Genomic DNA, 25,577 nt, shown 5'->3' with positions numbered 1-25,577 from the left:
TTTGAAACACCTGTAGTTGTCTATCATTTCAAAAGTTTTGGTTTGAACAGGAAGTGTATACTTTGAGCTGGTATGGTTTGAACTTGAAATATACCCTTGAAATATAGGTGCATGTGGTTGAATCACTGGTCCAGAGTTGGTTGTGTTGTTTGCAGAAGCTGTGGGAAATTTAGGAAGCCTTGATGGATAGAAGTTGGGGGAGTGCCTGCAGAGAATCCAGACACAAATGGTACAGATTAAAAGAGATCAGTTACATATTCTCAATGGTTTAAAAAATTATTGGATGATACTAACTGGTTACGGCCTGCCATTGGGTTATCTATTTAAGAATTAAGTCATTTGTTACAAATTTTGCAAGATGTCGCAGATTTAAACAGTACAATAAAATTAACAGCTGAGGCAGAAAGGGAATTAGCCTAAGTAGAACAAAACTTACAAAATGCCCATGTGAGTCGATTAGATCTTACAACTGAATGTATTTTCATAATTGTACTTTCCAATCATTCCCCTACTGGAGTCCTTATGCAGAGGGGAAATAATATTTTGGAATGAATTTTCCTATCTCACAGACAAAGTAAAAAGTTAAAGACCAATAAAAAAATGTTTCTTCCGCAATTGTTGTGAATGAATCCAGCTGAGATTGTGGTACCCTATATTGATGCTGAAATTGTGCAATTATGGTGATTAATGTTGATTGGCAAAGAGCTTATAGTAATTTCTTAGGAGCAATTAGTGACAAATATCCAAAAAGAGAGCAACTTCAATTAATTAAACCAACTGGTTAGATTCTTCCCCCTCATAATAAAAAGAACACCTATTTGTGGGACTGTTACATTTTATCCTGATGGAAGTAAATTAGGAATGGCTGCTTATAAAGCAGGAAACTAGTAAGTACTTCAAAGTCGATATGATTTACTTGAAAAAAATCAGGGTCATATGCCTTCTGATGGTTTTATTAAACTTTAATAAATGTCGTAATATAATTATTGATTCCCAATATGCAGAAAGGGTTGTATTGCACAAAAAGTACTGAACTTATTCCTGGTAATTCAAAATTAACTTTATTATTTGTACAACTACACCTGCAATCCAAAAAAGGAATTTACCATTTTATATTGCCAATATTTGCTCTCATACTGGGTTGCCTAGGACATTAGCAAAAGAAAATAAATAGATTAAGCAATTACTGATAGGAAATGTGTTGGAAATTTTAGAATTTCAGAAGAAACATCATATTAATAGTAGGGACTTAAGAAAAAATTTTTTCTAATACTTGACAACAAGGTAAGGAAATTATAAAAAAAAACTGTTCTGTTTGTTCTTTGTATAATCAAGTTTCTTCACCTGGAGGAACTAATCCTAAATGTACATAAAGAAACGAAATTTAAGCCGGGCGGTGGTGACGCATGCCTTTAATCCCAGCACTCGGGAGACAGAGCCAGGCGGATCTCTGTGAGTTCGAGGCCAGCCTGGGCTACCAAGTGAGTTCCAGGAAAGGCGCAAAGCTACACGGAGAAACCCTGTCTCGAAAAATCAAAAAAAAAAAAAAAAAAAGATAGAAAGAAAGAAAAAAAAAAGAAATGAAATTTGACAAATAGATATATTTTGTTTAGCAGAATTTGGAAAATTAAAATATATTCATTATATAATTGATGTATATACTCTGGATTACAATGAGCATCTGCCTTAAGCTCTGAAAAAGGTTGATTTTATAATTACACATTTATTAAAAACAATTGGTATAATTGGCATACTGATAAAAGTTAAAATTGATAATGCCTCATTTTATGTTTCCAATGAAATGTAGCAATTGGGGGGGGCATTACTAATTTAAAAAAAATTAAAAAGCTAATGAAACAGGGACAACATCTGATGAAAGACATTGGATTGTGGAAAAACCTGCTAAATTGAGTCAGCCCATTTATTATAAGTGTTTTCACATCAAAATAGAAACCAGCAAAAGTGTTAAGACAGGGCTAAGAGTATGCTTATGTTTCCATTGGAGATAAAAGATTGTGGACCCCATCAAAACTGATAAAAAAAATCTTCCATGAGCAACAGGAGTCTCATGGATTCCTTGGCTGAGATGCCTCTGGGAAATAAAAAATGCAGAAGGCCTTTACAGCAGACAGCTAATTCTCCCACCTGAGGACAACTTAAAAACTGGTGTGACAAAGGGGAGGTGATAATTCAAATGCCTCAGAGACCTCTAAATGCTACAACTTTGTTCCTTGTTATGCTGTCTGTGGTAACTACACAAGTAATGGGGACTGGTCAACTTACTGACCTTTATCCCTAATCCTCCGATTAACTTACACAAAAGTTGGGGAGTTATGAATATTCCTATGATGGTTAATGAATCTTCTTGGCTACCTGGTCCTTATGACAACCGAGGTCCTGCTCAGCCAATGTAGGAGGGTAAAGAGATTAAAAATTATACTGTGGGAGTACAAGGAATTCCTGTTTGTATGAGAAATGGAATTCAATGTCTAAATATAATCTTTCAAGTGTAGCTATCTATAATCAATACTACCCAGGATTATCATAGTAAGTTTTAATTGCTTCATGCATTTGGTTTTGAAGGACAGGAGATTAGTGTCACTAGTTCCGTAAATCTACCCTTCTGTGAGATGAGAGTTACCACCATGGAATCTGACTGGGTGCATTGGCAAAAATGTGAGAGAAATCTTGAGTGCTAATCAATATCTCCCATAGAGACATCATTGATTTATGGCTTCCCTCAAATAAAATATTCTCACTCAAAGTTAAGAGGGCAGCAGCAGTATGGTTTGAGTGGAACTGTACAAATTAGTTCTTCTGTTAATGAATCTATTCAATGGCGTGGAGATGGAACATAAAATCCTATCCTGCAATTTGGCTATTTAACTCAGACTAACTTGTGGAAATTAGCAAATGCCTTCCACCCTTAAAGCATGGGAAGGAAAGTTAAACATTAAGGATGATAAATATACTTGGTGATAAGGCGCCACCAAAGCCTGTTCCAAAGAGAGTTGACAATCAACGAGTCCTTGATGAAACCACAGTAGACCCAAATGATGAAGAGGTCGCTTATAATGAAGCTACTGATGAATTTGCTTCCTACTTCAACAGACAGACATCTCCTAAGATTTTCATCACAACATCAGATATACATCATGGGAGAACAGTACGACTCTGTGAACAGCTCTCAACAGTTATACCAGATGTGCATGTTTATTACAGAAGAGGACTGGCTCTGAAAAAAATTATTCCACAGTGCATTGCAAGAGATTTCACAGACCTGATGGTTATTAAAAAACTATCAGAAAATACCAAATGGTCTTATTTTGAGTTACTTGCCAAATTGTCCAACTGCTCATTTTAAAATGAGTAGTGTTTTCTCTTATTTTCTTTACAAAGACGAACACTACTCATTTTAAAATGCCTGGTTTATTCCAAGAGGCATTTGGTTCTTTAATTGCTCTGAGTAGGGGTTTCTTCTATGATGGCAGGAAAGGTCTGAACTGAATTTGCTGTGCTGCATGAGCCCCCTCTGGGAGTTTCCCAGGACACAGGCAAAGGATTACCTTGTCTGTCTTTTGTTGATCTACATTCCTTGGTCCAATGTTTACCCTTACCACACACCTTCCGCATAATCCAGAAGGGAGGGACATTGTGTTGCCCTTGTTCCTGGAATAATCATTCTTTCTTGGAACGCCCTGTTTACACTCTCTTTTCAAATGACCTTGTTTTCCACACCCAAAACATCTGACATTCCTCAAACATTTTGAAATTGCTCCTCCTATCCACATATCATCATGGTTATGAGACTCAACATTAATTGTGTCCCTGATCCAATCCTCCAAATGTGCAGATTTTGCATTTAATGGCCTGATTATTCTTTTGCTAGCTGCAATAATCAGTCTAACCATTTGATGTGTTATTCTTAATATTCTTTCAGTGAGCTTCTGTACCAGGATCATCATAGGTGAGCTTTGCCATGGCCTCAACAACCTCACCAGTATCCCAATTGTTGGCCTTGCTTTTATTGATTCTATGTGGATTTCACATCATACATTCTATCCCACTCATTGCCCTGTGACTTCTCATCTGCCCTCTGCCCTTGCAACATCTCCCCACAAAACAAAACTGAATTTAAAAGAAACACTAAAACCAAACCAAACAAAGAAATAAAACAAAAACCAAACAAAACATAAAAACAAAAGAAGAAGAATCTTGTCATGGAAGCTATATTATCTTAACACACAATAGGTGGGAGATCAGAACACCAGAATGCCAAAGATGTGTGGATAGTAAAGACTACTATTTCAATGTGGACTCTAGCATTTCAATTGTTAATGATTTATTGATCCAGAAACCACTTGTGTTAGTAAGGCTTGACTCAAAAGTAACGGGCTAATTAATCTGGGACAGGAAATTTCATTGTGACCCCATGTTTCTGGACCACAGACTCCACTGTGTGAAACAGCATGCATCTGAAAGTCCTTTCAAAGAGAGAGCTGCAGGGTGCTGTACTCAAAGGTGGCTGCCTATGGATGTGTTTTTTTAGATTCAGACACTAAGAGGCCACTGTAGCCTTGGTCAAAGAGGCTCTGACTACTGCTGGAATTTTCAGCAGAATCTGGCATCATTCACATAATGCTAGTTTTCCAGGCACAGATAATGCAGGTGTTCTGGAATCATGGAGGCTTTTTACCTAGAGTTTAAAGAAAGCCTGTGAACTCTGAGTAATGTGTAGCAGGGTTAGATTCACTGTAAGGAGCCTCTGAGAGAGTGATACATGAGGCTATGATGGTGAAGCACTGGCTGGAATATGAAACCTTACTTATGGAGGTGCTAAGAACATGAGAACACCTGCAGAGGAGAATTGCAGCCAACAACTGGCTACACTGAAGAGTGAGGCCACAGAAGCCACAAATAATAATACCATCGTTATAGGGCTGCCCAACCCATTTAGAACATACTGCACACGGAGGCCAAGGGGCTTTCTTTATGTACATTATCTTCTTTCATTCTTGCCTTCTGTAAGATCATGCAATACTCATCGTGGCCCCAATTTATATATGAGCACAAGTTTTGGGTGCAAGGCTCTCAGGTATTCTGCTGGAGTCTAGAGAGACCAGTCAGATAATCAGTAAGTTAATGAACAACCACAGTCAGCAGGGAGAGGTGCCCTGAACCAGTATGCAACTCTCTCTGCTAGGTGGAGATTCCCCAGGAAGGGTAGCCTGAGGCAAAAAAGAAGTTGTTGAGAAACTACATTACAGGGAGTGGGATGAGCTGCCAGAAGGAACAGACCTGGAAGAACCTTGATATCGATGCTGGGATTTCAGTTGATGGTAAAGGATGGTTCTCTTTCCCATTATGCCTTTTAAAAACTTTCTTTTTTTTACAACCCAGCTACCTTTTCCCCTTCCTCCTTTCCTCCCAGTCCATCACTGTAACCTTCCTCTCTTTCCCCCACCCAATCCACTCCTCCTCCGTTTCTGTTTAGGAAAGGGCAGCTATCCCATGAATATCAGCAGAGCATGACATATGGAGTTGCCCTAAGACTCAGCACCTCCCCATATATTAAGGCTAAACAATGAGGTGTAGGGTCCCCAAAGGCAGTAAAAGGGTCAGCTTCCCTCTTTTTGTCCCTCCCTCCATGTGCTCCTCTCTCCCCTTTTCTCTTGTACAGTACAGTGATTAATTGTTCCACCATAGATTCCAGGTTGCCTCTGCTTCTTGATTCTCATCATGATTATGAAACTCACTCACAGTAGGCAGCACTTTCAATTCACATTTACATTTATGTTCAAAGCATTCTGCCTCTTCCCTCATCTTCCCTTCTTGTGCCAGCTTTTTGATAAAATCTGTGTCTACTGTACCTCGTTTTTCAGTTTATTCACTCAGAGTTGCCTACCTGCTCAGTTACTGTTCACATCGAGGTGAAACGTGTCCCCTCAGCACAGAAACCAGGTAAATGGCCCTCAACATATTTATAAGGACAGTGCAATTAGATATGGATAACACATGGAGGTGGTAAAGGGGGAATCTTTGTAGAGTGGGTGAGTAAGGAGTTGAGAAGATTGTCTTAGCAGAAGACACATCTGTCACTCCTCTGTTCGTAAATTGATACCTACTGTTTACACATATTGGGAGTCAAGTCTGAGAGCATGAGTCCCCCAGTTTCAGACTCAAGCGTTTATCTCAAAGACCCTTCAAGGGCCTTTCCACAGGTAAACTCCCCCCTCTCTCGTCCCCGTGATGAGGAGAAAGGAAAACAGAAAACAGTTAAAGGTATTCAAGATATGGAGCCATCCAGGACAGCTAGAAGAACCATTGGCAACAGAGGATATTAAAAATTGCTTGTCTCATGGTATAAAGATACCTACCTTGGGAATAGCAAATGGGAAGCTCACCCATGTAACTGGAAACCTTCTCACAAGGCAATAACTGAGTAACAAGTTTTAGTTACTTTGTATTGCTATTGCAAGACATCACTGCCAGAGTAACTCATAAAAGACAGCATTGAATTGGACTCACGTTTTGTTTCCTGGGGTTGGAGATCAGGACGGCAGCAGGCACAGCAGAGAGCTCCCTTCTTGATCCGGAAGCACGAAGCAGAGTGCACACTAGGAGCAGCAGCTGTTCAAAGTCCACCTCAGAGACACCTCCTTCAACAAGGCCATATATCCTAATGCTTTCCTCACATTTCCACCAAAGGGGACCAAGGATTCAAGCATGTGAGTCTATGAGGTCATTCTCATCCAAAGGCCACCAATGCTGTCAAGCTCCAGCAAGACTGTTTCAGCAGAGCCACCCTGGTCATTTCTGTCAGTGTTTTAAGAGCCTTCTTTGAGATTGCATTTGCTTTCTCTCCCACTTGGGCTACTCTAGTCATTTCTGATGGGTAGTGTAAGGCACTGGTTTGATGATTTTTTTCCTTGTCTTTATGCCACTTCTCCCTGTCTGCTACTTTTTATTTGTAATGTTATTTTGCTACCTATATATTTAATAAAAACCAATCATTCAATATTGAAAGGATATGTATAATAGACCATTTTTCTATATGGCACATAATTAATGTAGTTTTCAAAATCAAAGTGGATGCTGTTTTGAAGGTGTTATTGTAATCAAAAGGAAAAGGTGAAAATGGGAGTTATAAATAAGAGTGTATCTGCCCATTGCCACTGTGTGGCTGAACTGGAAACCTGACAAGTGAGCTGGGGATGTGATGGGATGAGTGGAACCTCACCCCATGGAGACCTGGCCTCTCATTCTCAGCGGGTAGACAAACAGGGGTAGCAAATGCTTTTTGTATTTAATACTTCAATAAAGGGTTAACATGTAAAGGTTTTCAGCTAGTTTTTATTTGTTTGTTTGTTTTTAGTTTTTTTCTACTTTCTCCTGATATTAAATAGAGTTCACTGTTCATGTTTATTTTGGAGTTCCTTTGTCTTAGCTGGTAATAACTCAATGTGACCTCTTGTAATTCTTAGACTTTGGGAAGAAAAAATTGATGTGTGAAAAAACATTTAATGAAATCTAAGCAACAATGAGGTTTGCTTACCTAATTGCAATAGAGAAAACTCTTACAGTTTAACAATTTTCTGCACCGGTAATCTTAATTTCTTATGTTATGTCACACATGCAATTTAGATTCAACTCTTTTCAAAATTATTTTATTGACTCTTTGAAATTTGATACCAAATATTTTGATCATGTTTACATGCAACCACCTCCCCTTAACTTCGCACAGATTCATCAATACTCAGCAGGTAAATGGATGGAACTACAAAAAAAAATCATCCTGAGTGAGGTAGCACAGACCCCAATAGTCAAATATGGCATGTATTTGTTTACACCTTAGCGGCGATGTCTTTAATAAGCAGGCTATAATCTATATAACCACAGAGATTAGGTATAGATAAGGAACTAGGGGTGAGAGAGAAGGAATCCCCTGAGAAGGGGAAATAGAACAGATAGTTGTGGATGAATGGGGAGAAATGGGAAAGGGAGCATCAAATGGAGAGGAGAGGAAAGAAGAGACAAGGGAGGGAATACTGGGAGGGATGGCTAAAACTAAGTGCCATTTGAAAGTTCATATGGAAACCTAATACAGTGGAAACTTCTTAAAATACAACTTGTATAAAACATCTCTAAATTGGAATCACCAATAACAGGGGCGACAAAGCCCCAACTAGACATCTGTCACCACTCAATGAAACCACCAGTGTTGGAATGGATTACATCTAATCTAATTTGGTTGTTGGCCAAAGAGACCCCATCACAACACCTAAATTACCCAGGCTATTGCCAAGGCTGTTGGTTGTTCTCCACAAACTGATGGTAAGGTCTTACTGTTGAAGACAACACCCACATAACTCACTGAACATGGAGGAGTTGAGCTGGTGCCTATGTAGAGCCTTCATCCCTTCTGAGTAGTAGTGTTAATCCTGGAAAGTACTCTGTGCCCTGCCAGAGGAAAAAGCTAAACACCAAACTACCTACAAAACCTGCTATAAACAGAAGTTTCTGTCCCCCACACTGCTCCCAAATAACTTCTCAGAGGCTTAATATTAATTACAAATGCTGGGCCTATAGCTCAGGCTTGTTGAAAGTTAACTGTTCCTTCTAAATTAACCCATATTTCTTGTCTGTGCTTTGCCATTTGGTAACTTTTCTCAGTATAGCATGTCCATCTTCTTCTCTCTGCATCTGTTCAAGACTCCAGCCCTTCCTCTTCACAATGTTCTCTCTATCTCAGGCCACCTCACCCAATCTCTTTCTGCCCAGATATAAGCCAATCAGCTTTTAATTAACAATGCAAACAATGCATATTTACAGTGTAAAGAGATTGTTCCACAGCATTTCCCTATTTTCATCTAATTAAAAAAGAGTATTTTAACTTTAACATAGTAAAATTATATACAACTAAAACAGTTATCAGGTAAGAATTACAGTTACAATATTAGTCCATTTGTATTTTGAAAATTAGAGAAAACAATGTATCATGTATCTTATCTATGTGAGTCTAAAGTTTTATACCTAATTTACCTCTTATCAAAACTAAGGAAGGCTATAAGTTCAACTATTTAGTCTTTAACTCCATCAAAGATCCTAGAAGTATGAAATGTTACCTAAAAACAGGGATGTCTGACTTCCTGGACAGTCACCCAAATTTCTTCTGTAACATTGGGGCCTCCAACTTTGCCCTTTGGGCCTGGTATATCTAACAGACATTTCTGAGAAGCAGGGAAGTTTGAAGGAGTCTTCTCCCTAATTATTGCAATTTTGTGCTGTCATTTTCTTTTCTGTATTACTTTTGTGTTTTGTAACAGTTTGCCTTCAATAATTGAGGCAAGTGCTGTCATGTCTTTTGTATGCTGTTAAATGTGTTATTCTGATTGATTGATAAATAAAATGCTGATTTTTAAAACTATGACCAATAACAACCAGTATCCAACCTCCTTTAAATTATAATGAACATCCATAACACATTTATGCAAATATGAGTCATTCTCTAGACTACCACTTATTGTTTGGTGGTGCTCACATTTGTGAAGGAACCTTGAGAAAAGTGGAATAATAATTAAGTCATGGCTGGAGTGTTCTCTGAGGCTGGACCAACTCAGCTAGCAGTCTTGAAGTTTTTCTGCAGGCTGGATCATCTGGGGCATCCATTTTTATTGGTGTCTGGTTCCATTCCCTTATTCTGAAAATACATGAATTTTTGAAGGTAACATATATTACCTGTATGGTTATATGGTTTGCTTAAGTCAGTTAAAGATGTTTTTTTTGTTTTATGTTTGAGGGTGTAAAATACATGTTACCTATATTCTAGTTCTTTTATTTATTTATTTATTTATTTATTCATTCATTCATTCATTCATTCATTCATTTATTCATTTATTTATTCATTTAATACCTGTAGCCAGGATTTCAGAGAGTCTTCCCCAATCAAACCTCATTTTCTTAAACCAGAAACAATCCATAGTTTCTCATCTCCTGTGGAAAGAAAAGCATAACCTCTTCCCCAAAGTAACATATCTTTTGAGTTAAATTTTGAAGTGAAGACATTTTTAAAATGGATAGTTTGGTTTGATCTAGCAGCTTTCATAATCAAATGTTTCTTAGCAGTTGCACTCTCTTTATCAACAATCAGAAAATCTAAAGACAACACAATAACATATAGAATCCAGTCTCTTTGTTTATTTTCCATCTTTATATGGCTTATTTTATGTAACTTTAGTCCCTTTTTAAATGCTTTATTTTATTATTGTAGGAATATATATATATATATATATATATATATATATATATATATATATATATATATATATATGGCTGTGTCTCCTTCTGCCTTTCTGTTCTTTTATTTCTCCTCTCTGTTAGTCCCGCCTATACTTCCTGCTTAGCCACGGGCCAATCAGGTTTTATTTATTGACCAGTCAGAACAATTTGACATACAGACCATCCCCCAGCACAGCCAAGTGCAGACCATCTCAGACACCTGCACTCAGGCCGTGGTCCTAGTCATGCTCTATGGGGACCTGCTGGGTAAAGCCACAAGGAACCTAAGAATGGGCTCCCATAGGACATACAGAACATCCCACAGCAACCTTTTCTCATTATAGCATGCCCATCTTGCTGCTCTCAGGATCTGCTCTTGACTCTAGATTCTGTCCTTCCTCTTCCCATCAATTACTCTATGTCAGGCTGTCTCACCCAAACTCTTCCTGCCCAACTGTCGGGTAATCAGCTTGTTATTAACAATAAGAGCAATAAATATCTACACTGTACAAAGGTTGCTACCCTGCAATCAAAAATGATGACCAGCCTGCAAAGATACCCTGTGGTAATAGTGGCACAAAAGTTATGGGAGCAACCAATATCTCTGGTTTTAATTAAGGCCTGTTCTGTGAGACAGAACACATGTCTGATGCCGCTCAAGTGGTCAAGAACCTGATGCTAGATAGGCCAGGGACCTAGGGGAAAACAAATATTATTTTCTTGTTAATGAAATATAGCAATAAAATGACTCCTAATGACATCTGCTATGCTCATAGATCAGTGCCTTTCTCAGGTATCATCAGAAAAGCTTTCTCCTGCAGCAGATGGGAACAAATACAGACATCCACAGCTGGACATACTGCAGTGAGTGAGAGACCTTGAAACATTCAATCCTAAATGATTGTTTTCAACAAGTCCCTCCTTTATAACTCAGGGATCTCTGCAGAATAGGAGACAGAAAGATTGTAAGAGCCAGAGAAGATGGAAGATATTAGGGAAATAATGCCTTCTAGACACAACAGGATTTACACACCTGTGAAGTCATAGAAACTTTGCAACAGTCATATTGCCTGCACAGTTTTAAGCCAGATGGAGTTTTGGTGCTTAGTTGGAAGCAGACAGAAGTCCTCTTCCCTAAACCAGAGGCTATCTCCACTTGATAGTGGATCACAAAGGAAAAATTGTTTTTCAGAGTCTCACTGGTTATACAAAGCACACTGACAGGCAAGCCTCATGGCCACCAGAGGTTGGCCAACACAAACTGAAACTCAATGGTACTTTTGGAGTTTTTTTTTTAAACTTTACAGATCCATTGCTTACGTACTATGATTTCCAATTTTGTTTTTTATCAATTGTCTGTCTGTGCAAATGTGCTATTGAACAGGACAAAGAAGAAGTCTTGGTGCTAGGTGAGACTGTTGTGCTGTCTGTAGTATTTAAAGATGAGGAGACAATATCCAATATTAGAAGGTGGCACCTTTATCCTTTCAAGATTGCCAAACCCATACCTGCTTTGGATTGTCACTGTCTCTGTGGGCTTGACAGGGTTTTTGGCTTTTGGTTCCTAGACCAGTTAAGAACCATGTCATAAGCCCCCAACTTGAACTCAGGTGGTCAGGCTCAGTGGCAAGTGCATTTTGCTGTCTGAATCCTGCCACATGTCAAACCTGTCTCTATTTGCTTCCTCTTTTCAGGAAACTTGAGTTGGACAATACAGGAAGTGGCAAGAGGAAAAGAGGCTGAGGATAAAAGAGAGAAGATTGTGGGTATGGAAGGAAGCTATGGATATGGAGGAAGAAGGAGAAACAATTAAATGTGAAGGGAAGGGAAGTACTCCACAGCTCAGGTTCAGTGGGAGAAAACTTTTGGAAGGAATCCAAATATTTTTGTCTTTATTTGGCTGCGAATTTATAATTTGTTTCACTGTGTAAATGGAAAAGTTGAAACTCAAGACTGGGAATAACCATACACATCCAGGTGTGTTCTAGAACTTTCTGTGATACAGACGCTGGAAGTTGTTGCTAAGATCCTTTCCCTTGAAGAGACATGAACAGTGTCTTACCAGTTTTCTAAGGCTCCAACGACAAACCAAGACAAGGTACTACTAAAGTTCCTCCTGCCATAGCAGTGAGGTTATTGGCCTTAATTTCAGTGCATAGGTGAGGCAGTTACTTACAGGAGTGTGGAGGCTCCCTGCAGAAGGCTACACTAGAAAGTCTTTACATAGTAGGGATGATGACTTTTCTCACAGCTGAATAGACAGAGCCCTCCTCTCTCTACTCCTATATACATTAGCCCCTCCTTGAGGCCATATGCAGTTAGAACAGAATTGTGTATAACAGGTGTATGGAGTGTCTAGACACCCAGTTGAGGGTCCCATGATCCTTCTGCCCCCTCTTCTAAAAGGCTAAGTCAACAGTTGACTAGGTCAGCTGGGATGATCCACATTTAGGCACAGTTGAGCTTCCTAAGATGGCAGTTGTTTTTCTCAGAGGAAAGTCCTGTACAGATCAAGTGGAGGCTGACAATAGCTCTGCTTCCCCATCTTCTGACTAGGATCATTTTTTAAGGCAAATGTGGCATCCCAGGTGCCCCTCCAGGTTTCTCCTGATTCTGTAGAGTATCATGCTCAGGGCTGGACAGGAGGGAAGTCAGGAGCCCTAGGGATCTCTCAGGAAGCAGCAGCCCATATTCCCAGTCTCTGTTATTCTGTTGACAAACTGGTATGGCCTCCAGGATTCTGTGGGAAGATGAAGGCTTCAAACCAGTTTTCCAGGTGAACTGTGTTGGCTGCTTTCCAAAGAAAAGAAGCCTAAGCCAAGAACAGGAACTGCTGCAGCAGGGGCAGAGGAAGGCTCCAGTGCTTGCTCAGGGTGCAATGTAAATCATCATAGCTTTCCTGATGGGTGTTATCTGAGATGTAGTGGAACTGTCCTTGGATGCTTAGTGACATCTGTGGTCTCTTTGGACCCTGGCAGCCAAAATGTGAGCTCAGGTTGCATTGCACACATAAATGGGAAAATTGTGGAGAATTTTCCAGTAACATCCACAATACTGTTATTTTTGAGGGCTGTACCCATTACCCCAGAAAGGAATGACCTTCTTACCCCATAAATGTACATGGCCCTTAAGATTCAAGTATGAAAATTGTCACCATTTGTCAGGATGCACACACTGTGGCCAGCACTTCCTTCTCACCCATCTTTGTGCTGTGTGGATATGGATCAGACCCCATAGTTTCACGTTGTTCTTACTCATGGACATTAAGGATGATCTCTTTGTGGGTGTTGGGGCTTGGAACATGAACTGAGCTGGTATAAAGGAAGACTGCCACAGTAGCCAGGACAAAGGCTTCCAACGGGTACTGGTAGCTAATCACAGACAACACACAGTTAGTATAAGGAAATAAACCAAAGAATCCAAATGATTCCTGTTCATTTCCACCCTGATCTCAGCTCCCTGGTGCATTCTTTCCTGTTCCTGGATCAGCAAGGCCATGGTGTGGGAACAATAAAAATGACAGGGGTGACATTTACTATCTGGGAGCCAAGGTTCTAGACTTTTACCCTTTACAGAGATCTCTGTGTCTCTCTGTCTATTTGCCTCTCTGTCTCTGTCTCTGTCTCTCAGTCTCTGTCTCTCTGTCTCTCTCTGTCTCTCTCTCTGTCTCTGTCTCTCTCTGTCTCTCTGTCTCTGTCTCTGTCTCTCTCTCTCTCTCTCTCTCTCTCTCTCTCTCTCTCTCTCTCTGTGTGTGTGTGTGTGTGTGTGTGTGTGTGTGTGTGTGTAGTCCTGACCAAAAATCTTAGATAGAGGAAAAGAACAAAGTACTTCTCTTCCATGGTTTGTCACCACAGTTTGTTATTTCATTAATGGGAAGCAATATTTAAATTAAGAAAAACATGCAGGCACATTCAAGGACAGCTGAGAATCCAGATGCTACAGTGCTACACTCAGTTCTACAGTGGCAACTGAACACTGACATGGACATCATACCTCTGGAACTGTTCTCACCAAGAGAGAGCTATAGAAATTGTCACAAGGACCATCCCTAGTGACACAGCAAATTTTGCTGAGCTGTGTGGAGATTTAACATTTTCTGTGACTGAGGTATCCATTTCTTCTGCCTTGTCTGCAACACCAGAGATTCTCTCTTCCCTATTGTGTACTCTGAGGTCTGAGTTTGACTTCCTTGTCTTTTCATTTCCAGTTTTATCTCAGGTTGGGTTTGCTTTAGCTGTCCCAGGTCAACTTTCACGCCTTGAACTGTTTGCATCACGTCCCTCACTGTTCCTTTGTGTTTTCATAGACGTCATTAAGGGTTTTTCCACATCCTCTGTGAGGTACTTGCACATATTCAGAACTGCTGCTTTGAAGTCCTTGTGTTTCCATGCTGGTGTCTTGGCCTCTGGGTTTGTGATGACTGAGGTGATTTTAGGTGTTGATGTCTGGTCTTTGTTGTGTGGGTGCTCTGTTGTTGGTTTCTGTTGCCCTCTCTTGGTCTTAGGAGAGTGTGGTGGTTGTGGTTCCCGGGTAGACAGTGCTTCTGCAGATTGGTGGGTGGCAAAGAGTAATAGAGGTGGGCTAGGTAAAATGCCTTAGAGTTGTTCCAGGAAAGAGCCAAGGGGATCCTGTCTACATCAAGAAATGGGGTCCCCAGGAAATTGTAGGTGTGGTAGAAAGTGGGCTTTATGCAAGCTGGATGACCTAAGGCAAAGAAGAATCTGGAGAGACTGTCTTGACTGGGCTATGAGGACCCTGGGTCTGAAGAAAGAGTTGGAGTCTCCAGTGAATGGAGCTGAGGTGGGAAAAGAGAATATGAGTGCAGGTTGTTATGTATCTGAGGGTGAGAGTGGAGAGATCATAATGGAGGGCAGGAAGGATGGTGTGACTCCCCTATCTAAGTCCCTGCCAGATGTAGCCCCTGGGGTCCCAGGTACAAAGTGCTTCCTGGTATTGGGGGCTGACAAGAAGGAATCAGGATAAGCTGGAAGTGAGGGAGTGGGGAGGAGAGGGTGCACAGGAAGAGGAAAATGGGGTCTACTGCAAGGTTTAGCATGGTCCCCAGGTAATGAAGTAGGACTGATGGACAGGCTCCTGCAAGCATGCTGCTACAGGGCTAGGGGTGAGGATGAGAGAGTGTAATGGGGGACAGAAGAACTGTGGAAATCACCTACTGGAGTCCATTGTGGGCCCCGGGTACAGAGCTTCTATATATAGGCTTCAGACACAGAGGAATCCAGGTAAGGAGGAATCCTGGATCTGCTGCAAGGTTCAAGGAGTCCCCAAGGAATGGAGGGAGAAGGGTGGGAGGAGAGGGTCCTGCAAGCCTGTTACCTCCTTTGAAAGTGGTGTCTTTTATTCTTTTTTGTAAATCTCTAAGCTAAACAACAGCAATAGTTCATGTATTTTCCCTTTTATCCCCTTTGAGAATAAGTGCTCACTCTATCCATCTATCTATCTATCAATCCATCTCTCTCTCTTTCTCTCTCTCTGTATCTCTCTCAACAGGGTTTTTCTGTATAGCCTTGAATATCCTGGATTTCACTTTGTAGATCATCCTAGCCTTGAACTCAGAGATGTGCCTGAGAATTAATTGCCTGTGCTGAGAATTAACTCTTTTTTTTTTTGTTTGTTTTTTTTTTTGTTTTTTGTTTTTCCAGAATTAACTCTTAAATGTTAACATGTCAGCTAGAGTGAGCTGAAATAAGAACCTTCCCTAATAGTTTTTTTTTTCTTTCAGAGGCAGCAGAAGGAAGAGCTATGGAGTGGGGACTATCAGCCAGAGACACAGTCTCTGCACTGTGTTTCCAACTTCAGCTTAAGGGCTGGTAAGATGGCTAAGCAGGTAAAGGCTCCTGCCCCAAAGACTGATAATCTGAGTTCAGTTCCTGAACTAACTCCACATCTTGTCCTCTGACCTGTGCACACACCTGCTGAGGTTCACAGGCAGGCACACACAAGTGCACATAGAAAGTCAGTAAGGAAGTGCATAATATAATGATAATGTTCACATGCATATACATGGACGTTTGCAAAAGTGTTTTTAGAATAGAAACAAGAACAGCAACTTGTACTATACATAAAGAAAACCTAAACTGAATTAAAAATGGAGCCATAGCAGCGACACAAGTCATTTACTTTTCAGAATTCCAGGGGTAGATGAAGTTTTGCTGAATGCCTTGTTTTACTCTATTTGATTAGAGGAATGTTTCAGTGGCTGAAGCAAGAGTTAATGCTAGGGTAGTGTTGTGGGTCATTGAAGTGTGATGCTTAGTGAAGGTTCCTTCCCAGAGTGTCACTGAGGGCCAGGCATCCTCTTTTCCATGTTTCAGAAGGGCCTGACTCTAAAGTGGATGTGGCATAGCTCAAGATATGGGGTGAGCAGGCCATTATGTCCACCTCCTAGAGGATTTGTTGGAGGTCCTTCCACTCCAGAAATGGGATATGTTCTTCTGCTATGAGTCTCTGTGAGGCAGATGTATGTCTTGGTGTCAGATGCCTGACACTTCTGTTAAGGGCCTTGTCCCTCATTAGCAGAGTGGGCTGGAGGGCTCATTTTTCTCCTCTCTAACAGAACTGATGTAGCTATAGTATTTTTCCTTCATCAGGTCAGTCTTCATAGATTCAGACAAGAAGGAACAGGACAAGAACATTCATATAGACTTAGAATGCCCAGGTAGGCTCAGAACAGGCATGCTGTTTAAAAAGTGAGTACATGCTGTTACTTCCCAGAGGCTCTAGGGCCAGAGAAGAACAGTTTTTGTTGTTGTTGTTGTTGTGGTGGTGGTGGTGGTGGTGGTGGTGGTGGTGGTGGTGGTGGTGGTGGTGGTGGTGGTGATGGAGGTGGAGGTAGAGGTAGAGGTGGAGGTGATGGTGGTGGTGGTGGTGGAGGTGGAGGTGGAGGTGGAGGTGGAGGTGGAGGTGGAGGTGGAGGTGGAGGAGGAGGAGGTGGAGGTGGAGGTGGAGGTGGAGGTGGAGGAGGAGGAGGAGGTGGAGGTGGAGGTGGAGGTGGAGGTGGAGGTGGTGGTGGTGGTAGTGGTGGTGTTTTTTTTTATTTTGCTCTTTGACTGTTTGGAGAGGCCCACCACCCAGTTCCCACATAAATTCTAACAGAGGTTTCTCTCTCTCTCTCTCTCTCTCTCTCTCTCTCTCTCTCTCTCTCTCTCTCTCTCTCTCTCTCTTTCTTTCTTATAAATACCTAGTCTTAGTTTGGCTTAATTCTAGCCAGCTTTTCTTAACATAATGTATTCCATCTATCGTTTTTCTCTGGGCTTTTAACAAAGATTTCTATGGCCTTTTGCTTGTCAGGCTAGATGCACAAACTAGGTCACTTTTCTTTCTTTCCACTCACCCTTGTTAGAACTTGGGATTCAGCTTTCCCCTGAGAAAATAGACCAGTGAACTCAATGAGGAATTTAAGTTGGCTGAAATCAAGACTGAAGATCCTTTCTCCTACTCCACCATATCCTTTCCTTCTGAGCTAATGGAACAGGCCTGTGGAAGCTGTTTAGGTTGCCCAGGGCTCATGGACACTCACTCTGGACAAGATGCCCAGGGTGTATGAGCTGTAGTCCTCAGCTGCCCCCACCTGGGAGCCAGGTGAGAGCTCTTACTTGTGTCCTTGTGGGTGGTGCCTGAGCATCTCCCCTCCCTCTTATAGAGTGAATGCTAAAGCTACATCCTTAGTGAGTGTCCTCTTAAAGAACTGATGAGTGAGGAGTCAAAACAGAAACATGTAGCCAATTATGGCTAGAAATTGTCCTTGGAATTTACTTTTATTCTCAGAAACAGGTGGATCTTCCTTTTATACCATAGAATACTGTCCAGTGAGCCGAACTGGAGCTCTCTCGGCCTGGCAGGGCAAAGGAAGCAGAACTGGCTGACAAAGGCAGAGCATCCACTTCCAGATGACCCCTTGCTAATGTGAAACCAAGTGGGGCTTCCTGGGTTATAAATGGCCTGCTTGAAAATGGTGCTTGTTTCTCTCTCTTGATATTGTAGTAACCAGAAAACACTCTTAGGTTTAGTTTGCTGTATAAAACTTCAGCATGGTCTTATCTCCTGATCCTCGTGTAGGAGCCCAGTCCCAATCAATGTCATCCTATGAACAGTAATCAATGTGGGGTGAGAAAGAAGTATTGATGCTGGATGTGACTTTCATGTTGTCTGTGATACCAAAAGGCAGGTTTGTTAGTACCCAGTTGTGACAGGAGACAGTTTTCTTTCCTCTATACTGTGTCCCCACAGCTCCCTCAGGTTGATGATGTCTGGTTGAGCAGACAGGCCCTCTTATAATTGTGGGTTCTGTAGTCAGCTATTGACTCTGTTATCTTGTAAGGCCTCAACCCTGTCCTGACAGGCTTCCTCAGCTCAGAGAAGCTGAGGAATGAGAGGGAGGGAGGGGAGGGGAAGCTGCTAAGGCTATAGGAGGATATGGGCTTAAGAGATTGGTAAATGGAGGGAAAGAGAGGGAGAGGCAGCTACATTTAGAGGTAGGGGTAGCAGATTTTCACATTGTAGGCTCAGGAGGAGGTACATTTGGGCGAATTCATTACAAGGAGACTCTCAGATCATCTCTGATGCCCAGGGCCATTTCTAACAGTGTTACAGTCTCCTGGGTAGCTCTCAATGCTTGTCCTGGTTCTAGAGAGCCCCATGTATAGGTGGTAAGAAGGGTAAGAAGGAGGGAGACCAAGGGAGGCAAGACTCTGCCCTGGAGGTACAGAGTGTGTTACAGGGCTTTGCTGTACCCACTGACAACCAGTGTGAGCTCCACCATTGAGTGGGAGGAGGTAGGTTTGAATTTCCTGAGACCATGAGCAAGATGTCTGATCAGGTGATGCTGAACTGAGGCACTGTAGGTCAGTCATCTAGTCCATGCTAGGGCCCACATTCTGTGGGAGTGACATTCTGTTTCTGTTCTGACTATGGCCTTAATTGTATATAGAAAAGAAGGCTATAATCAAGGTTCACCAAAACGACCTCCGGATTAGTCATAAAACCTTTTTATTGTTCTTTTCTTTGAGCTTCATGATGCAATGGGGATTTTCTCAGACAAGCAATGCTTGGGACTGTGAGAGGGGAAATGGAAACACTGATGAAATTCTAAGTTACAGGAGGCTCTGGGCAGCTCACCACCAAAAACTGAACCTATGGTCATAGCAGCAGAGGCACAGCCTGTGTGTCTCTGGGCAAGTGCTCAGGGCAAAAGTTTGGGACTGGGTCAGTGCCTGGCAAGGCTTTGGTGACGTGAAGACAAGTTGGCCAGTGTGTCAAAGGGAAGTGTAGGAGTTGTGTTGTGTCTTAGACCCTTTCTGGAGGACCTGACAACTTCAGGGCCATGTCCCTGCCATGGTCACATCACTGTGTCTTTGTGTTTAGCCTCCCCTTGTACTGCTCCACTAGTGACCCGATCCACTGAGAAGTTTTCTGTCTGGCTTCCTCCCAGCTGACAGGTGGCTCATAGCCCAGATCTCGCTGAGCTTTCTTGTAGGAGAAGGTGAACACACTACTTGTGAATGTGACTGAGCAACGGTTAAAAGGAGGCTGGTAATTGTAGATTGGACGCAGCAGGAAGCTCACAGTTTCCAACAGGAAAGCAAGCCAGTAGAGAATGGGCAGAGGAAGGCTCCAACTGGAATCAATGTGGAAGCCCCAGTCCTTGCTCAAGGCATAATGTAAATCAACAAAGCTTTGGTGAGGGGTTTCATCTGAGATGTAGTAGAACTGGCCTTGGATGTTTGGTGACTTCTTGGGGTCTCGCAGGCCCCTGGCTGCCAGAATGTGTGCCCAGGCTGCATTACTCACAAACACTGGGTTGATCACAGAGAATTTGGCAAAATTGTCAAGTATGCCATTATTCTTGAGTGCTCTATTTATTGCATCTGAAATGTGTTGGCTCCCTTCCCCATAGATGAATGGGAGTCTTAAGGCACAAGTGTACAAAGTGCCACCATCTTTCAGGGTGCACCCATTGGCTGCCAGCACTGCCTTCTCAGCCATCTTTTTGCTATATGGGTATGGATGAGACCATGTGCTTTCAAGATTGTCTTCTTCACAGCCATTCTGGATGATGTCCTTGTAGGAGTTTGGTCCAGCCACAGACACTGAGCTGCTGTAGATGAAGACTGGGACACTGGCTTCCACACAAGTATCCAACAGGAGCTGAGTACCTGAGTATGGGAAGTTCATCATTACTGTTAGGAAAGATGCTGAAGGGTCCACTGTGGAGTCAGATTCATCCCCACTTCATCCCCAATGGAAAGACTACTACAGATCTAAATACATTCTTACCTGATCATGACTCAAATTGCCATTCTATAGCCACAGAATAATCCCCAAATTAAAAGAGGTGACAATTTAGATTCTGAAAAACAGGGGACTTCTAGGTTTCTGAGTTTATAGAGCTATCTCTCTCTTTTTGCCTGTCTCTCCCTGTCTCTCTATTTCTTTCTCTTTCTCTCTCTGTTTGAATATAATTGTCTTTTTCTCCGTCTCTCCCCATCTCTCTATCACTGTTTTTCTCTTTCTCTCTCTTTTTGAATATATTTTACTTTACAGTGTTGGGATCACACCTAGGCTCTTCCACATGGTAGACAAGGCCCCTCCCACTGAGCCACTGGTCCAGTAAGCTTTCTGTTGCTGTGATAAACACCATGACCAAAGGAATGTGGGGAGGGAACAGTTTCTATGGTTTCTATGTTCCCATGGCAGTGTGTCACTGAAGAAAGTCACCCAGGAACAAAGGCAGAGGCCATGGAGGAAAGTTCTTTACTGCTTTGCTTTTTCATGTGCTCTGCTTGTTTGCCTGTTATACAGGCTTTGAGGGCTCTCTACTGAGGAAAGGTCAGGATCTGGTCTAGAGAGGCAGTGTGTAGGAGCCCAGATGGGAGAAGGGCTCCCACATTTCACCAGAGGGTACTCTTGAGAAGAGAGGGATAAGAGATATTAGATAGAAGGAGAGAGGGGGTGGAAACAGAAACACAGGATAGCCTTGGGTGGGCTTGGGTCATTATTAACCTCTCATTTCCTGTCTCTTCTAAGGGGCTATTTATAGGAGTACCAAGGGGTGGAACAAAAAACCTCCTCCTAACTCAGCCAAGTACAGACCTTTCCAGCCACCTGGTCACCACACATGTGGTCAAGCAATCCTCTAATGCAGTTTTGCTGGGTAAAGCAAGCTCGGATCTCACTAGGAAATCTTAATGACCCTACAAAGCTCCCCCTTCTTGATATAATAATGCCCCCCCCCAATATGTCCCTCAGATAGACTGTGCCTGTCTCAGGTCATTCTTGATTAATTTGACATACACAGATTCAAGAAGCTATCAAGAAGAAAGTGGCCCATCTTTGGCTACCAGCCCTGGCAGGAGCGGGTACAGAGCCTAACTTAACTCTGGCCCAGGTCCCTACTAAGATCTTGCAAACATCCACAGAGATCTCCATAGCAGCCACACCTCCCAGTAAAGGAGTAGAGGAGAATAAAAATGGGATATCCCTTTTAGAATAGGTCTAAGTTGACCACAGCAGTCTTAGCTGCACCAAGCTTTTTTTCTAAACCAATACTCTTGGCTAACAGATGTTCAATAAAATTTTCAAGAGACTATTTTGATTCCCAGGAAAAAACAGTCATTTCAAAACACTTCAAAGTATCCACTCATGTAAACAAAATCTATACCAATTATAAAGACACTTACAAACTAACTCCATTGTGCGAGACCTACTCCTTCCTAAACAGAAACTGAAGGAGTGGAAACTTCTAGGAAGAAGGCAGGAAAGTTCCCCCTAATTATGATACCTTTTTGCTTAAGTTTTCCAGGGGCCACTGAGACCATAAAATTATATTTTGAGCTATTATTAAAAGTGTTCAAATATATCTGAAGGCAAAAGAGTAATAAAAACAATTCTAGTATGCACACTTTTTACAAACTTACATTCAACATTTACACTTTTTACATTCAACATTTATACATTTTACATTCAATAATTACACTTCTCACAATCAATATTTACATTTTTACATGCTTAATTCAAAAGGAAACTCCATAGAACTATTTTACAAACTTACCTAGTAAAATCACTTAACAGATCTAACTTACATTCAAAATCAAATTCTATTAGCAAACATCTAGAAGAGATTTCTTAACAGAACTATTAACAAGACAGGAAGTATGCAAATCATTTCTAAAGGTCAGAGTTAATAGTCAGCCTTGATATCATTCTGAAAGTTTTCCTGATAGTTTGAAGTCAGAGCCTAATTCATCAGTGACTGTAAGATTGACTGCGGGTAAAATTCCCTTTTCTTAATTATTTAAAGCTACTTTTTAAGATTATCATGAGCGTTTCAATGATGTCAATGTTTCTCTCTTGCATTTCAAGCACAACCCCAGATTCTTTTTTTTAATTTGCCCATAATATTTTTCCTTTTTCAGATCCAAAGCAATTTCCCAGTATCCAGACCTCTTTCCCTAGTTTTCTAAAGGGTTTCAAAGTGACTTGTTGACAAACAGTATCAGCACTTTAATTGCTTCCTGACAGGCAACTGTTCACCTGTTTCTAGTTCTTGAGAGGCAAGCTAACAATGCTTGTGGAAAAAATAGCATTTTGACCTGGAAAAATACTAAAAAAACAGAGTTTGGGGGCAGGGCAGTACCAGTGTCTCTTTTACAGACTTCATTTCCCAAACTGCCTTTCTCTATATTGTCACACTGTTACAAACCACGTTATGGACTACGTTTTCCAAGCTTCCTTTTTCTGTCCCATCCTGTTACAAATGAACAATGTTTCCCATGCTGCCTTTCTGGTCCTCCACAGTCCGGGGTCCATTTACTTGGTTTGTGTTCATACTGAAAGTCAAGATCAGGAGAACTTTTTCCACACAGGAGGTTTCTGTTCTCCCTGAGCTGCTGGCATTGACGGGTGGACTTCCTTCACCTAACATTGTCCCCAGAGTAGTCCACACCTGTCCACATGTGCACACTCAGACAGGCATTTTGGTAACCCTTTGACCCCTCCCTCTTGCCCCCTCCCCCCTGCACCTTCTTCAATCTTACCCCCACCCCTGTTTTACTGGGTAAGTGAAAAAGTAAAGAGACTACTTGAAAAGAGAGCTTTTTCTTTCTTTCTTTCTTTCTTTCTTTCTTTCTTTCTTTCTTTCTTTCTTTCTTTCTTTCTTTTTTTTTTTTTTAAGCAAGATTTTTCACTGATAGAGAAAGAAAAGAAAGCTTTTCCAGAGATGTTCTTTTCTCAGCCTTGGGTGCTGTAGAGCCCCACCTTCTGACTTGGGGCTGGTAGTCCAGGAGGCCACTCTCCTTTCCCAATGGCCTTGTTTGTATGCAAATTTTGCCTTAGCTCTTCCAATGTTGCCTTTATAGCTGCTGAGAACTTAGATCCTGCAGCTTTTTCCCCTGGGTCCCACTCTGCCTGTGCTTGGGCTCCATCCTTCAGTGGAGAAGCTGACCCACTTGGATCTCTGCCTGTACTCTCCCAAGAATCTATTGCTAGTCTCTTGCCACAGGGGATTTGGGCTAGGGTCTAAAGTATCTGCTGTTTGTCTAATATCCACTGGATGGGGAGAAAGGACCAGCAGAGAGGATTTGCCATGTTCCAAGAGGCTTTTTGTTTTTTCTTGAGCAATTACAGGTGATTTTCCCATACTGATGGATTTTAATTCCAGATTATTTAATTTTTGCCATTATAGAAAGAGAAAAAAATCTGAGAAGAAAAGACTTGAAGAGCTTCAAGTTTTTCAGAGAGACATTACTAAGTTTTTCACAAGAAAGCTTTCAGTTTTTGAGAGAAAGATTACAAATTTTCCCCAAGACTTATGTTCTCTAAACGTTGCTTCTTGGCCAAGGAAACTAATTCTGATGGTGAATTTATCATACAGTAATAATGTCAGTGGAGTGAAGAGTTTTATTTCACCTGCATCTATCTCAGGGAAAATTCTTTCTCTGCCACTCAGGACTTAAATCTAAGCTGTTCATAGGCCAAATCTTCCAGAGGAATCTTTGTCTGCCCGTTTTTCTCATCTTTGATAGATTTTTCTCTGATTCTTTTCCAGAAATTTGCATTCATAGTCCCATAGTTGGAAAAATCAAAGAGATAGTTCCTCTATCTTGTTGCTCATCTTATCCTAAGGTTTTTCTACACAATATTCCTACATTCTACCTTATATTTTTTCCTGCATTTTTATAGATAGAAATTAAGAGAGAGAAAAAAAGAAAGAAATCTAGATAGAGAGAAATATACACTGCAGCTTCACTTACATTTAGCTTTGGCCACCGAATTTTCAATCTCGAGAATAAAATATTGTCACCTTTATTTTTAATTCCTTATCGGGCATGCCCCTTTACACTTAAGACAACTCCACTCTCCCTTTTCAAAGTCGCGTATCCCTGTTTCTGGCACCATTTGTGGGAGCCCAGCTGAGAGACTGGATCCCACATTTTATGACAGGTTATTTTGAGGAGTGAGGGATAAGAGATATTAGATAGAAGGATAGAGGGGATTGAGACCGAAACATAGGATAGCCCCAGGAGGGCCTGCATCATTATTCACCACCCCTTCCTGTCTCTTCTAAAGGGCTAGGTAGAGGGAAGCCAAGGGGTGGAACAAAAGACCTCCCCCTAGCTCAGCCAAGAGCAGATCTTTTTCAACCACCTGGTGACCATGCATGTGGTCAAGCAATCCTCTAATGCAGACCTGCTTGGTGAGGCAAGCTCAGATCTCACTAGAGAACCTTTGTGGGCATTCACAGCAAGGAGTGGACATCAAACATTTGGAGATGGAGTCCACTCACTTTGGCAGGGAGAAGCAGGAGACCATCCTGGCTGTTTAAAGGTCCTGGGTGTGGCTTTGTGTTTTCTCTCCTCTGACTACCTGTGGGGCCTCTGTTCCCTCCTCTCTCAGCACAATCTCTTCTTCTAAACATCAAGGACAACTGCCCTGAGTTCTGCTAGCTGGGCTGGCAAGCAGAGGCATCTGACAGACCCAGAGCACAGCAGGTGTTCCATGGCCAGTACTCTCCTTCCTGTCCTCATGCTATTTGACTGTTCTAATTTTCCCACACTCTCCATATCCTCCTGAGACTCTGTACCTTTCAGGTTGATATCCACGATGGTCTGTCTGGGAACAGTACCAAAGAAGTCAAGGCTGGCAGCAGTGTGGATGACAACAGAGACGCCCTGGCAGGCTCTCCTCAGGCACTGGGCATCCAGAATGTCTCCCCTCAGCACTGTCACCTTGGCTTTTGTCTGCAGCTCTGAGGAACACAAAGCAGGTCATTGGGAAGCTTTCTG

At 41.7% G+C, this 25,577-nt stretch overlaps 4 protein-coding genes across 20 annotated transcripts in view; 1 reads left to right on the top strand and 3 right to left on the bottom strand.

The window, feature by feature from the left end:
• The window catches only part of LOC102912479 (NADPH-dependent 3-keto-steroid reductase HSD3B3-like), a 107,673-nt gene extending 101,033 nt beyond the window's left edge, over positions 1–6,640 (bottom strand). Inside the window, exon 1 of the mRNA XM_076574679.1 lies at positions 6,529–6,640. The gene's annotated coding sequence lies outside the window, so the exon portion shown is untranslated. The remainder of the gene's footprint in view (positions 1–6,528) is intronic.
• The window catches only part of LOC102909786 (NADPH-dependent 3-keto-steroid reductase HSD3B3-like), an 85,168-nt gene that overhangs the window by 28,786 nt on the left and 30,805 nt on the right, over positions 1–25,577 (bottom strand). For 2 of the 4 annotated variants that reach the window (XM_076574681.1, XM_076574684.1), the window contains exon 1: positions 6,529–6,667. The exons of 1 other annotated variant lie outside the window; for it this stretch is intronic. The gene's annotated coding sequence lies outside the window, so the exon portion shown is untranslated. Of the gene's footprint in view, positions 1–6,528; positions 6,668–25,577 lie in introns of those variants that run through there. One more of the 4 variants, XM_076574683.1, reaches the window with a different exon arrangement.
• LOC121826335 (uncharacterized) overlaps positions 1,125–25,577 on the top strand; it is a 187,933-nt gene continuing 163,480 nt past the window's right edge. For 4 of the 12 annotated variants that reach the window (XR_013052249.1, XM_076574697.1, XM_076574695.1 and 1 more), the window contains exon 1: positions 1,125–5,339. Coding sequence is in view for 5 of the 12 variants with exons in the window: in XM_076574697.1 (XP_076430812.1) it covers positions 5,319–5,339 (21 nt within the window). In the remaining 7 variants the exon portion in view is untranslated. Of the gene's footprint in view, positions 5,340–5,882; positions 5,962–6,198; positions 9,441–11,972; positions 12,045–16,018; positions 16,107–16,886; positions 16,955–17,480; positions 19,195–25,577 lie in introns of those variants that run through there. The other 8 variants (XR_013052252.1, XR_013052250.1, XM_076574693.1 and 5 more) reach the window with 8 other exon arrangements.
• LOC143266858 (NADPH-dependent 3-keto-steroid reductase HSD3B3-like) overlaps positions 19,268–25,577 on the bottom strand; it is a 37,142-nt gene continuing 30,832 nt past the window's right edge. For 2 of the 3 annotated variants that reach the window (XM_076574671.1, XM_076574672.1), the window contains 2 exons: positions 25,376–25,540; positions 19,268–20,450 (listed from right to left, as the gene is read on the bottom strand). In XM_076574671.1, coding sequence (XP_076430786.1) covers positions 19,639–20,450; positions 25,376–25,540 — 977 coding nt within the window. In that variant the 3' untranslated portion in view covers positions 19,268–19,638. The remainder of the gene's footprint in view (positions 20,451–25,375; positions 25,541–25,577) is intronic. The other variant, XM_076574673.1, reaches the window with a different exon arrangement.

The sequence above is a fragment of the Peromyscus maniculatus genome, chromosome 6, assembly GCF_049852395.1.
Source record: "Peromyscus maniculatus bairdii isolate BWxNUB_F1_BW_parent chromosome 6, HU_Pman_BW_mat_3.1, whole genome shotgun sequence".
Lineage (NCBI taxonomy): Eukaryota > Metazoa > Chordata > Mammalia > Rodentia > Cricetidae > Peromyscus > Peromyscus maniculatus.
Note: the sequence above shows the minus strand (reverse complement) of the source record. Positions and strands in the feature narration are given on the sequence as shown.